Genomic DNA, 12761 nt, shown 5'->3' with positions numbered 1-12761 from the left:
CTCTCCCCCCCCCCCCCCCCAGTTTATAGACTACCTGTTTGGCCAATAACAGACCTGCTCTTGCGTTATCTCGGCCAACATAATTTAGATGGTGCTTCGGGAGCGGTAGAGGGTGTGGGTCTCACTGCTCCCAGTTTGCAGGAAGGTATATGTACAGCTTCACCAACGGCATTCACTTGACTGTGTTTTAAAACAGGCCTGTGTGGCCGACTCTACAGGGTTGTTGTAAGAATTAACCACAAAACGATGTGTCTGAAGCCATTTTGAATGCTCCAAGGAGTGGAAGTAATAATTATCCCTTGATTTCCCTGACATGGGGTTAGGATGACCTTTGACACCTCTGTCATTCTTGTCTTGTCTTGTCTGGTCCTGAACTTTATAGCCATACTGCTTTCCTTGCATCAAGAGGCTTGAAGTATGTATTTTTTGTTTGAGAGCCAGTTTGGTGTCGTGGTTAAGTGCGCGGACTCTAATCTGGGAGAACCGGGTTTGATTCCCCACTTCTCCACTTGCACCTGCCAGATGACCTTGGGCAAGTCATAGTTCCTGTTCTTGAAAAAGAGCAGTTTCTGTCAGAGCTCTCTCAGCCCCACCTACCTCACAGGGTGTCTGTTGTGGGGAAGGGAAGGGAGAAGAATTTGTAAGGTGCTCTGAGAGAGCCAGTTTGGTGTAGTGGTTAAGTGCGTGGACTCTAATCTGGGAGAACCGGGTTCGATTTCCCACTCCTCCACTTGCACCTGCTGGATGACCTTGGGTCAGCCACAAGTTCTGTCAAGAGCTCTCCCAGCCCCGCCTGCCTCACAGGGTGTCGGTTGTGGGGAGGGGAAGGGAAAAGAGTTTGTGAGCCGCTCTGAGACTCCTCTGGGTAGTGAAGGGCGGGGTATAAATCCAATCTCCTCTTCTCTTCTTTTTTTTAAAAAAGCTTCTTGATGTTGTGTTCCCATCTGGGTAACAGTGGGTCACAGTATATCACAGGACCAGAAAGAGCCAGCATGGTGTAGTGGTTAAAGTGTTGAACTGGGATCTGGGAGACCCCGGTTCGAATTCCCACTCTGCCATGGGAGCCTGCTTGGTGTCCTTGGGCCTGTCACACACTCCCAGCCTAGCCTACCTCACAGGGTTGTTCTGAGGATAAAAATGAGGAGAGGAGAATGACGTAGACCACTTTGGATCCCTGTTGGGGAGAACGGCGGGATGTAGAAAAAGTAAACAAATAAATAAAAGCAGTCCCCTTTCTTTGGACTATGGCTCAGTGAAATGTAGCAAGTCTTAGAAGAAGTAGAAGAAGAGATTGGATTTATACCCCGCCCTTCACCCGGAGTCTCAGAGCGGCTTATAATCTCCCTTCCCCTCCCCACAACAGACACCCTGTGAGGTAGGCGGGGCTGAGAGTGCTCTCTTGAGAACTGCCCTTGAGAGAACAGCTCTGAGAGAACTTGTGGCTGACCCAAGGTCACACCAGCAGCTGCGAGTGGAGGAGTGGGGAATCAAACCCGGTTCACCCAGATGAGAGTCCGCGCACTTAACCACGACACCAAACTTAGCTCTTCAGGGCCACCGGTTTGTGATGGAGACCAGGCTGCCGTGCCTGGGAAGCAGGTGCCACAGCAGATGGAGCGGAACACGCTTTCTGCACCTTGAGCACTTCGAATATCTGGACTAAGGCTTCCATGCACTGTGATCTAACGTGCTTTACAGATGACAAGTGGGAACCCACAAGGGACTTGCGGGAGGCATCTCACGTCCCCTCCCCCATTATTTCCTCTTTTCCTTTCCTGAAAGCCCCATAGCCTCTCCCCTTTTCCTGCTCTCCCTTGGCGATGTTCAGAGACCTGAACATACGTTAGACGTCTTGTTCACATGTGTTCTTATGTGCAGACCCTGTGGTGCCCTTGCATAATTGTGGAAGGATCGGCTATCGTTTCACTGCAAATCGGCACCGGGTCTGGCATCCCGCCCTAGAAAATCCTGTATTCTCCCGAGTGGCACAGAAGAACCGTAGTTCCGTGGGTGGAATGAGTCGCGTGCATTTTGCTAAGCTGGGACAGAATCTCGTGTTCTCCGTGAGTGGCTGTGAAATGAGGTTTTCGGCCTGGGGGGGCTGTCTCAGTTGAACAGCCATGAAGAGTAACTGAGAGGCAAACCTCCACAGGAGGTGTGGATCGCTAATGGAAAAGCCTTTTTTGTCGCATCCAGGAGCTGAGACACCTTCCAACTCACCCTGTTCTGTCAAAGCAGTCCCAGAATGTACTGATTAGTGGTTTTTCTGCTCATCTGCAGCACATGAGAACATTCAGTTATATGGCCTTCAAGTACAGTTGCCAGGCTCCAGGTAGAAGCCAAAAATGAGAGATCACGGGACGAAGTGGAAATCCAAAAACAACATCCGTGACAAAAATAACGAAGAGTCAATGAAGATACGTTGCAAAATCATTTACTGTAGTAATTCTATAGAAAATTCTCTTCTGTTATCGCTCACATGCTAACGAATGCTGCGCCTTGTAAACAATTTGTTTCACAATATTTACTGTAGTAATTCTGTAGAAAATCTCGTTCTATTATTGTTCACACGCCAACGAATGCTGCGCAATGTAAGCAATTTGTTTCACAATATTTGCTTTATCTGAGCGTGTAACTATCACAATTCTTATCAATGACTACTTATCGACTCTTGAAGGAAACATTCCATACGAAGACCTTGGTTTCTTTTATTAGAATGTTTCCTTCAAGAGTTGATAAGTAGTCATTGATAAGAACTGTGATTATTGACTCTACGTTATTTTTGACACGGATGTTGTTTTTGGATTCCCAGGCTCCAGGTAGAGCCTGGAGATTCCCTAGAATTATAAAACTGGTGCTCCGGACCACAGAGATGAGTTCCCCCGGAGGGAATGGCTGCTTATAGAGTCAACTCTACGGCTGCTGAGATCCCTGCCCATCCCCAAACCCTCCCCAGGCTCCACCCCCAAATCCCCAGGATTTTTCCTACAAAGAGTTGGCAGCTCTACCTTTAAGCCAGACAGATCCAGCTGCTGAAGCTGCACTACCTCCCCTATTTATTTTGAACCTGACTTGAAACTTTCAGGGTTCTCGGGCAACTACAAGACCTTGAATCATGGATCACATTCTGAACCATGTGTTTTTTTGGTAGCTGGTGTAAGTTTCTAACCCCCTCTTTCTAGCCCTGTCCAAAAAGCAGACGCCAAAACGTATGTTTATCCTAGCAAGATCGTGGAGGGAGAAATGCCACTGGGGATGATATTAACTGAATTCCTCATGAACAGTGCTCGAAATTGCTTTGGGTTCAGCCATTTGGACTCGTAATCACAGAAAACGTTCGGCGAGGCCCACGTATAACCGCCCTGAAATCACTTGTGTTTTCTTTAACGACTGTCTCAATCTCTCGCGTTGTGCAGAAAGCCTCTGTTACAAATCAGCCGCTTACAACAGCAAAAAAACCCAACCTAGTTAGCGAAGTGAAGCTCTTTTGGAAAGGTGCCCGTCGGTGGCGTTCATCGTGAATTCACTGCTGGCTCGCGTACTAGACAGTCTCCTTGTCTCGGCTTCATAGGAACTCTGTGTGTGTGTGTGTGTTTTCATCTAAGCTCCGAAACTATCACAGCTGCGTGCGTAGCAGAAGCCAAGGCAACATCTGTGAAGTGTGATCTATTCTCCCCCCCCCAAGTAATTCACTCTCTTTCCCCCAGACTGCTATTGCCTTGGCCGGAAAGGGTGAGAGGATAGCAGAGCCTTTAAGTTTGTGCTTTTGCACGGGAGCTCTTAGAAGTGGATGGCCCAGGGTAGCCCAATTGTCACGTCTTGGAAGCTAAACAGGGTCGGCCCTGGTTAGTACTTGGATGGGAGACCACCCTGGGAAGTTTGGGGGCACAACGCAGAGACAGGCAAGAGCAAACCTGCTGTCATTGTCTCTTGCCCTGAAAACCCTACAGAGGGTCACCGTACATTGGCTGCAACTGGACAGCACACAGTTATTAGGCCCAGATGGCCTGATCTCCTGAGATCTTGGAAGTTAAGAGCTGATCATTAGAGCAGATTTTAAAGGGCTCGATCTGTAAGCATCTGAAGGGCCACTTAGTGATCTGAAGAGAGCGACGAGGATGATCGGGGAGACTGAGCCCCACGAGGAAAGGCCCAGGGCCTTGGGAATGTTTAGTTTGGAGAAGAGGAGATTGAGGGGGGGACAGGATTGTTCTCTCTAAATATTTGAAAGGCTGCCGCTTGGAGGAGGGCAAGGAGCTGTTCCCGTTGGCACCAGAGGAGAGGACCCGAAGCAACGGGTTTAAATTACATGCAGAAAGGGATCGTCTGGATATTAGGAAACACTTTTTCACGGCCAGAGTGGTTCAAAGGTGGAATCAGCTGCCCAGGGAGGTGGTGAGCTCCCCTTCACTGGCAGCTTTCAAGAAGAGGCTGGATGGATATTTGTCAGAGACGCTTTAGGCTTTCACAGTTCCGCAGGGCCTGCAAGACGGAGCTCTTCCGCCAGGCTTTTAATTAGGAGCCGCCACTACCACCTCCGCCAACGACCGTGAGGGACGGCCCAATATAAAACTTTTACAGTACCGTGATGGATCGGCACCGCCAAAATGGGCTCTGGGTCAATATCCCCTGGGTTAATATCCTCAAGCCTTCCTCTTGATTTGACTGAAGCAATAATACCACTGAGCACTTTATTAATGTTAATCTGACTGTTTTATTTTGATTTTAATGTTTTATACTGGCACTTGAGGCCCTTGTTGTGAGCCGCCCTGAAGCCCGCTTGCGGGGAGGGCGGGATAAAAATGTGAGAAATGAATAAATAAATAAATAGGCTGGTCCTGCATTGGGCAGGGGGTTGGACTAGAGCAGTGGTGGCGAACCTATGGCACGGGTGCCAGAGGTGGCACTCAGAGCCCTTTCTGTGGGCACGCGTGCCATCGCCCCAGCCAGGCCCAGCTCATCATTAAAGTGTCGAATTCTCTGCCAAATAATTTTGAGTAAATGAAAGCATTTGGGATTGCTTTCCTTACTTTGTTTGGATCATCTTAAGTTAACTTCTGAGTTGTTTTTTCTAAAGGAAAACCTCAGTATTCAGGTTAGATTGCCGTGTTGGCACTTTGCGATAAATAAGTTTGGGGTTTGGGTCGCAGTTTGGGCACTCGGTCTCTAAAACGTTCGCTATCACTGGACTAGAGGATCTGTATGGCCCCTTCCAACTCTATGCTTCTATAAGCAGGCTCAGCCCCGGTTTGTGCTGGATGGGAGGCCACCAAGGAAGCCCAGGGTCGCTGTGCAGAGGCAGGCAAGGGCGAACCACCGCTGAACATCCCTTGCCTCGAAAGCCCTCGAGGGTCGCGATAAAGTCAGCTGCGATTCGACCGCACTTTCCAGAACGGAGGGGATTCCCCACAGCCTGCGTACGACATTTCTTTATACGAGCAGAGTCCAATACTCACCAAACATTACAGTGAGAAGGGCTATCGGCATCACAAACAGCCCGACCAGCAAGTCGGCCACCGCCAGGGACATGAGGAAGTAATTGGTGGCGTATTGCAACTTTTTCTCCAAGGACACGGCCAGTATGACAAGGATATTCCCCCCGATAGTGGGGATAATGACCATGAGGATCAGCAGGGCTGCCCAGTGCAGGGTGTTCCCGTCCCCGGCGACCGGCTGGGTCGATCCGTTGCCAGATCCAAACGCGTTCAGAGGCGAAGCCATCGCGGTGCCCCGTCGGATGCCTTCAGGGACCGGACGTTCCTCAAATCCTTTATAAAGCCCAGGGATGTGTCTTTTCTCTTTGGTCCGGTGCGATGCAGGCAGAAGGCCGTCATTGTAAACTCCTCATCTGCTATCCGGAGAGGTTCCGCGCATGTATCCAGAATTTTTGCTTCCGGTCCGAGGTGGGGGGCTTAAAAACGAGCGTGCCGACTTGGGCCCATTTCCGGCGATCCTCATTTGCTGAGCTGCCCCTTTAAGTGGATACCCCCCCCAAAAAAAAATCTTGTTTGGGTCTCTAAGGGGCCGCTGTACCTTTAAATGGGAGCGCTCAGAGCATTCAATGGATGGCGAAGAGCGGAGCGCTGAATTAGCTCCTTGTGTTCGCTCACACCATCTCTTCTGTTTTAAGAAGCTGCACGCTGAAGGCTTCACCCTGGATAAAAGAACACACACACACACATTACGTTTTTTCCCCCCTCTAAGCTGATACACCGGGATTGTGGCACCGAGCTTTGGGGTGCGGCCGCAGGTTGATCTACCGTGAAAACGTATATCTTCCAGGTTTTGATCAAAACAGCTTACGGTCTCCAAAAACGCAGAGAGAGCTCAGTTGTGCTGTGTGGGTGCCCCTCCGCTCCTATAAACAGCTACGTGGCAATAGCGAAGTCTCAAGAGAATAATTCCAAACCCTTTTCTCTCAGTAAAACTGCATTTCCTTTATTGCCCTCATCAATAGAATAGCAGTCTCCGGCTAGATAGAGGCTCCCTGTGTTACATTTCCACTTATTCAGCAGGTGAGGAGCAGTCAGCCTCCAGAGGGAAACTGAAGATAATAAATCTGAATAAGGCTAAAACTTGTTCAGATGGGAGGGGCGGGAGGTGTAATTCTCTCAGACCGGGGTGATCGTTTGCGGATTCTCGAACAAGGATTTGACCAAACGATCTCAAATCTGCCTAGAACAGAATCCGGCGCAAACTTTGTAAACAGTTCTTCGCGAACAGACTCACAGAATTGCCCTTTGGACTCTCGAATCTGTTCTCAGTTAATTCCGGCGCGCTTCCCAATAAACTGCGTGTTAACGAGACTCATCTCATATCCTCACAGAGCCGCTAGGATCTTACAAAGAACGCCTTACCTTAACGTTTTATATTTTTCCCGTCTCTGGGTTTTAGCAGAATTCCCTCGTCGCCCGGTCTGGATGCGTTCTCTCCCCCAAAGCCTGCGTGCGCTGCCTTGTTTTTCACACACTGGATTTCTAGAACGTCTCACACACACGCACACACACACTGCGTTTCCTTCTTCAAAAGCGGCCGCGCTCCTTGGCCATTAACTCCCCCGGTGCATTTGGCTTCACTTCGTGGGTTAAGGCTTTTGTCGCTGCCCGTCAGACGGAGGAGGGGAGACTCAGCGCTTTCCTCCCTCTGTCCTGCTGCCTTTCGGTAACTTTTACGCACTTAATGAGTCCCTTAAGCGCTTCCCAGCCCTTCCTCTTCCCTTCATTAGTAGACTCCCAGCCTGCCGCTATCATCTGTTGATTGACTCATTCCAGCGCATCCAGCTCCAGTGCTTGAAAGCAGAGTAGCGAATGAGTAGAGAGTCTTCCATACACACACACACCCTTCTGCATCAGGAAAAGACCCACGCAAGGTTGTATCCCCGTTCCTCTTTTTTCAGCCCCCAGTCCCAGAGTCTAGGTGGATGGATCCAGCAAAGGACCATTCATCTCACTGGTGCATATAATAATGTGATGTTCCTTTTAATCAAAGAACAGCAGTATAGCCGTGTTCAGACGCAGTATCCTCCGTAGCTGAAATGTTTTAAGATACCCATAAATATAGGAAGAGTGCCATTGTATACAGTTAGGGGAGGGGCCGTGGCTCTGTGGTAGAGCATCTGCTTAGCAGGCAGGAGGTCCCAGGTTCAGTCCCCGGCATCTCTGTGAAAAGGACCAGGTAGTAGTAAGTGATGTGAAGAAGAAGAAATTTTATTACGGCATCCAGCCAGAACAATCCAAACACTTCAGCAAGGGGCACCAAAATAAGATATTACGAAACATACAGTATAGAAATATAAAATACCTATAACGGTTTGGTGTCGTGGTTAAGTGTGCAGACTCTAATCTGGGAGAACCGGATTTGATTCCCCACTCCTCCACTTGCACCTGCTGGATGACCTTGGGCAAGCCATAGTTCTGATAAGAGCTGTACTTGAAAAAGAGCAGTTTCTGCCAGAGCTCTCTCAGCCCCACCTGCCTCACAGGGTGTCTGTTGTGGGGAGGGGGAGGGAAAGGGATTGTAAGCCGCTCTGAGACTCCTTTGGTTAGTGAAGGGCTGGGTATAAATCCAATCTCTTCTTCTTCTAAAAGACACACAAAAAAGGGAGAGATGTGCCATTTTACAAATTGAGCTGTGCCTTTCAATTGCAACAGCATGCCACCCAAAATTTAGCCACAATCTTAGTAATAGAGTGATTTTTCATCAGATAACAGTTTATTACAGCAATCTGAGTCTGGCATGCAAGGAGTTCCTCTGAAAGGCCAACAGCAGGGCATAGAGGCTGAGGCCTTCCTAAGAACCTCAGAAGAGCCCTGCTGGATCAGACCAGTGGTCCATCCAGTCCAGCCTCCTGTGTCACACAGTGGCCGACCAGGTCCTCTGGAGGGCCAACAACAGGGCAGAGAGTCCGAGACTTTCATAAGAACATCCTATCTCACACAGTTCCAGTTCATCTGGCGGGCCAACCACAGGGCACAGAGGCCGAGGCCTTCCCCTGATGTTTCCTCCTGGTGCTGGGATTCAGAGGTTGACTGCCTCTGAACGTGGAGTTTCCCCTCAGTCACCATGGCTGTTATCCACTGATAGACCTCTCCTCCATCCATCTGTCTCATCCCCTTTTTAGAGCCATCCATGCCTGTGACCACGGTTACATCCTCTGGCAGTGAATTCCACATTTTAATCTCTCATTGTGTCAAGAAGTGTTTCCAGACTCTGACTTGTAGACCACACTAACACCCTAGAATACAGAGGAGGAGGAGGAGATGATGATGATGATTGATGATTATGATTGGATTTATCCCCCGCCCTTCACTACCCGAAGGAGTCTCAGAGCGGCTTACAATCCTCCTTTCCCTTCCCCTCCCCACAACAGACACCCTGTGAAGTAGATGGGGCTGAGAGAGCTCTCTCGAGAACTGCCCTTGAGAGAACAGCTCTGAAAGAACCTATGACTGACCTGAGGTCACACCAACAGCTGCATGTGGAGGAGGAGTGGGGAATCAAACCCGGTTCTCCCAGATTAGAGTCCGGGCTCCTAACCACTACCCCAAACTGGCTCTCCCTTCTGCACAGACCTTGGGGAGGGATGCTACCTTGCTGGCCATGGGTGTCTGAGATGGCACATCATACGGATGATCTGAACGGAACCGATTCAGATCAGAGCGATTGCCACAACGCCAGGAGCCGCATCGGGCTCGGGGGGGCCTCAGGGCAAGGAGCCCCCCTCTCAGCTGCGCAGTGTGGTTGTGACAGTATGGTTGGATGCAGATATTTCAGCTAGCCCAATAATCCCCCTAAGCCGTGGAGTCTTGTGAGCAAAAATTCTACTTTGTGAGCTCCTGGCATTACAGTTGCAAGCGAGCGATTCGGCTCCCGCATAAATTGGTTTGCCCTGTAGCCATCCTTTCTGAGTTAAGACAGAAATGTGCGAGCGAGCCAGAGGCTAAAAAACTGTGAGCTAGCTCGCACTAACTCAGCTTAGAGGGAACACTGGCCACGAGCCCTTGGGAGAGCAAGTGGAATTGTGGATTCCAAATGAATCCCGAAGGTGCTGAAGAAGGCGGAGACCTGTAGGAGGCTTGTCTCCGCTTTGACAATGTGGTCTTGAATCTTTTCCAACGCAGCCTGCCAGAAGAGGTTCCTCTGGGGAAGAGAAACTGTGGCTTTTCTGTGTCAGTTTCACATCTAAATTCCATGCCGCACTGTGGCTTAGAGCCATCGTTAACGCCGAGAGAGCGCCGCAAAAATATAAATGGAGTGGTGCGATCTAATTCCGTCAGCTGGCACGCCGTCCTCTGGTGAAAAAAGGTCTGAGCTCTGCAGGTACCCTTCAGTAAATATGTTTGCTTTGGAAGCGTCCGTTATGCAGCGGAAGCAGAGCTGTATTTTGCCCTACGCCGGAGGGCTAGATCTCTGGCTGGAGTGAACATTTTAAAAAGCTTGACCTCTGCTTGAAAGACAGGGGTTTGCTTCTTGTCAGGGAGAGGCTGTTGGATTTTTTTACCCTAATGGGATGGTCTTCAGCAACACAGCAACGCAGCAGCGCCTGCCAAATGTGTGTCCTGGAGCTCACCTGCTTTTCGATCCTTCTGGGTAAGATCTAAAAGCTCTTGAATGAAACAGGGGCAATAGGTGAATGAAACAGGTCACTCCGTATCAACTGTCTTGACCGTCAAAGTGCTGGACTCACGCCAGGCAGGCAGTCGACACGTTTTTTATGTGTCTGCCAGGGCTTGGAAACCGCTTCCTGCGGCCACAGTGGGGGTATAGTCTCTCTTTCTTTGGGAACTGGAACCCAGTAGCCATCTGTTCCCCAAAGCATGTGGTAGATAACTCACTGAAGACGTCGACTCAGTGTGCGACTGCAATTAAAAAAGGCAAATGCTGTGCTGGGGATGATTAAGAAGGGGATTTAAAACAAATCAGCCAGTATCATGATACCCCTGTATAAATCAATGGTGCGGCCTCATTTGGAATATAGTGTACGGGTCTGGTCACTGTACCTGAGAAAAGATATTACGGCATCAGAAAAGGGCAACTAAAATGATTAAGGGGGTCGGAACACTATCCCTATGAAAAAAAGTTAAAGAAGTCAGGGCTCTTTAGCTTGGAGAGTGACGCTTGAGGGGTGACGTGATCGAGGTTTACAAAATGATGCATGGGATGCAGAAGGTAGAGAAAGATGTCTTTTTCTCCCACTACAAGAGCTCGTAAGCACTCCATGAAATGAATGAGCAGTAGGCTTACAACAGAGAAAGGAAGTATTTCACCCAAAGAGTAACTAACCCATGGAATTCACTGCTGCAGGAAGTGGTGGCGGCGGCGGCTACAAGGATAGACTGCTTCAAGAGGGGATTGCCCCAAGATCCAACAGTTTTGGACGGATGTGAAACATAAAATTGAGAATATCACAACTCAAAATCTCTCTCTCTCTTGCCTGAATCCTTTCTGTTAAACCACTGGGATGATTCTATTCAAGACCATAAAAAAGAACTCACAGCAACTCTATTAGCAATAGCCCGCCTGGCCATTGCTGCAAACTGGAAATCTCCAGCTGCACCATCAGTGACAGACTGGCAGGACAAGCTTTGGGAACACCTTGTCATGGCAAAAATTGCTGATTCGCTCAGGTGTACACAATCAAATACCCCACCCCACCCCACATTTGTGTCAACTTGGTTCCCTGTAGTCTCCTACTTACAAATTCTAGATATTCTCCCCCCATACCCTCTTTATCTGAAGTGGTTAACCTTGTAGGTTTCAACTTTTTCCATTTAGATGACATTCTTGTAGAGGGGATAGGATAAACATAGGATAAACATATGGAACAGAGGTCCATGAGTCTAGATGGAACACTATGTCTGGGGCAGTGATGCTTGGAGGGCAAGAGTGGGAGGGCTTCTGGAGTTCTGGCCCCGCTGGTGGACCTCCTGATGGCACCTGGGTTTTGGCCAGTTTGATTCCCCACTCCTCCACTTGCACCTGCTGATGTGACCTTGGGTCAGTCACAAGCTCTGGCACAGCTGTCCTTGAAAAAGAGCAGTTTGTGTCAGAGTTCTCTCAGCCCCACCCGCCTCACAGGGTGTCTGTTGTGGGGAGGGAAAGGGAAAGGAGTTTGTAAGTCGCTCTGAGACTCCAAGTGAAGGGCGGGGTATAAATCCAATCTCCTCCTCCTCCTCCATCATCATCATCATGTTCTTAAGCACCAGGCCAGTTCCTGTTTTTCCTCTGCCACCTCTATGCCCAAGCCTCGGAAGTATAATCAGAAGTAGGACACTGTTTTGCTTGGAACGTCCCAACGTTTTGGAGTTGGCCCTGCTCCCGTGTCAGCGATCTTGCGGTGCCCGCTACCCTTTCTCAGAATTCCAAAAGTCCACTGTGGATGTGGGGATGCTTCCTTTCCTGTCTATTGAAACGGGTTGCCTTTTTTGCCTTTTGTTTTATCAAAATCGGAGAGGGTAAAGATGGCAACCTCACAGTGAAAGAGGTTCTGGGTAAAGACACTTAACAAGAGGGGATCGGTTTGGGGAAGCACCGCAGAGCAGTTGTCGTGGCATCTGTGTGAAATGCTCCCCCGAATGACCGTTCAGGAATGAGCGTTCCCATTGGCTTCCCGATAGCAAGCGACACTCAGTGGGACGAGAATCCTTTGTTGGGCAAAGTGGTGAGGAGGACTGTATGAAATCAACCCAGCAAGGGGGAGCAGAGTTCTGGACAAACACGGGCAGCAGCTGGTAAAAGGACTCCCCTCCTCCTTGTTGGATTAAAGCAGTGGGCTTCAGAGCAGGGCAGTGGCTTACCTGTGGAGCAGGTTTGGAAGGGCCGTGGCTCAGTGGCAGAGCATCCGCTTGGCAAGCAGAAGGTCCCAGGTTCAATCCCTGGCATCTCCAGTTAAAAGAGCCAGGCAGTAGGTGCTGTGAAAGACCTCTGCCTGACACCCTGGAGATCCGCTGCCGGTCTGAGTAGACAGTACTGACCTTGATGGACCGGTGGTCTGATTCAGTATAAGGTAGCCTCATGTCTGTTTGTACAGCAGATGTGGCTCAATGGTGGAGCATCTGCTTGGCGTGCAGAAGGTCCCAGGCAGGCCTAGAGCCAGGATTTTGTAGGTTTTTGGGGCAAATTTCTGTCTGGTGGGGCTGAAGTTCTCAGTGCAGAAAGAAAAGCCATTTAGCCAATAGAAAGCTATTACCAGGCTAGATCTCTAAAATGCAAGCTGCCAGCCACTTTAGACGACAGTTCTCAGCTGCTGCAAGTTAATCACT

The 12761-nt window shown here is 49.5% G+C and overlaps 1 protein-coding gene across 1 annotated transcript in view; it reads right to left on the bottom strand.

Annotated features, from left to right (window-relative positions):
* The window catches only part of HTR2B (5-hydroxytryptamine (serotonin) receptor 2B, G protein-coupled), a 29363-nt gene extending 19648 nt beyond the window's left edge, over positions 1-9715 (bottom strand). Inside the window, exons 1-3 of the mRNA XM_015425906.1 lie at positions 9700-9715; positions 8016-8035; positions 5457-5760 (exon numbers count right to left, since the gene is read on the bottom strand). Coding sequence (XP_015281392.1) covers positions 5457-5760; positions 8016-8035; positions 9700-9715 — 340 coding nt within the window. The remainder of the gene's footprint in view (positions 1-5456; positions 5761-8015; positions 8036-9699) is intronic.
* Positions 9716-12761: the final 3046 nt, after the last annotated feature.

This window comes from Gekko japonicus, unplaced genomic scaffold (assembly GCF_001447785.1).
Source record: "Gekko japonicus isolate JY-2015 unplaced genomic scaffold, Gekko_japonicus_V1.1 scaffold3108, whole genome shotgun sequence".
Classification (NCBI taxonomy): Eukaryota; Metazoa; Chordata; class Lepidosauria; order Squamata; family Gekkonidae; genus Gekko; species Gekko japonicus.
The sequence above is the reverse complement of the archived record's forward strand: the minus strand, read 5'-3'. Positions and strand labels throughout refer to the sequence as shown.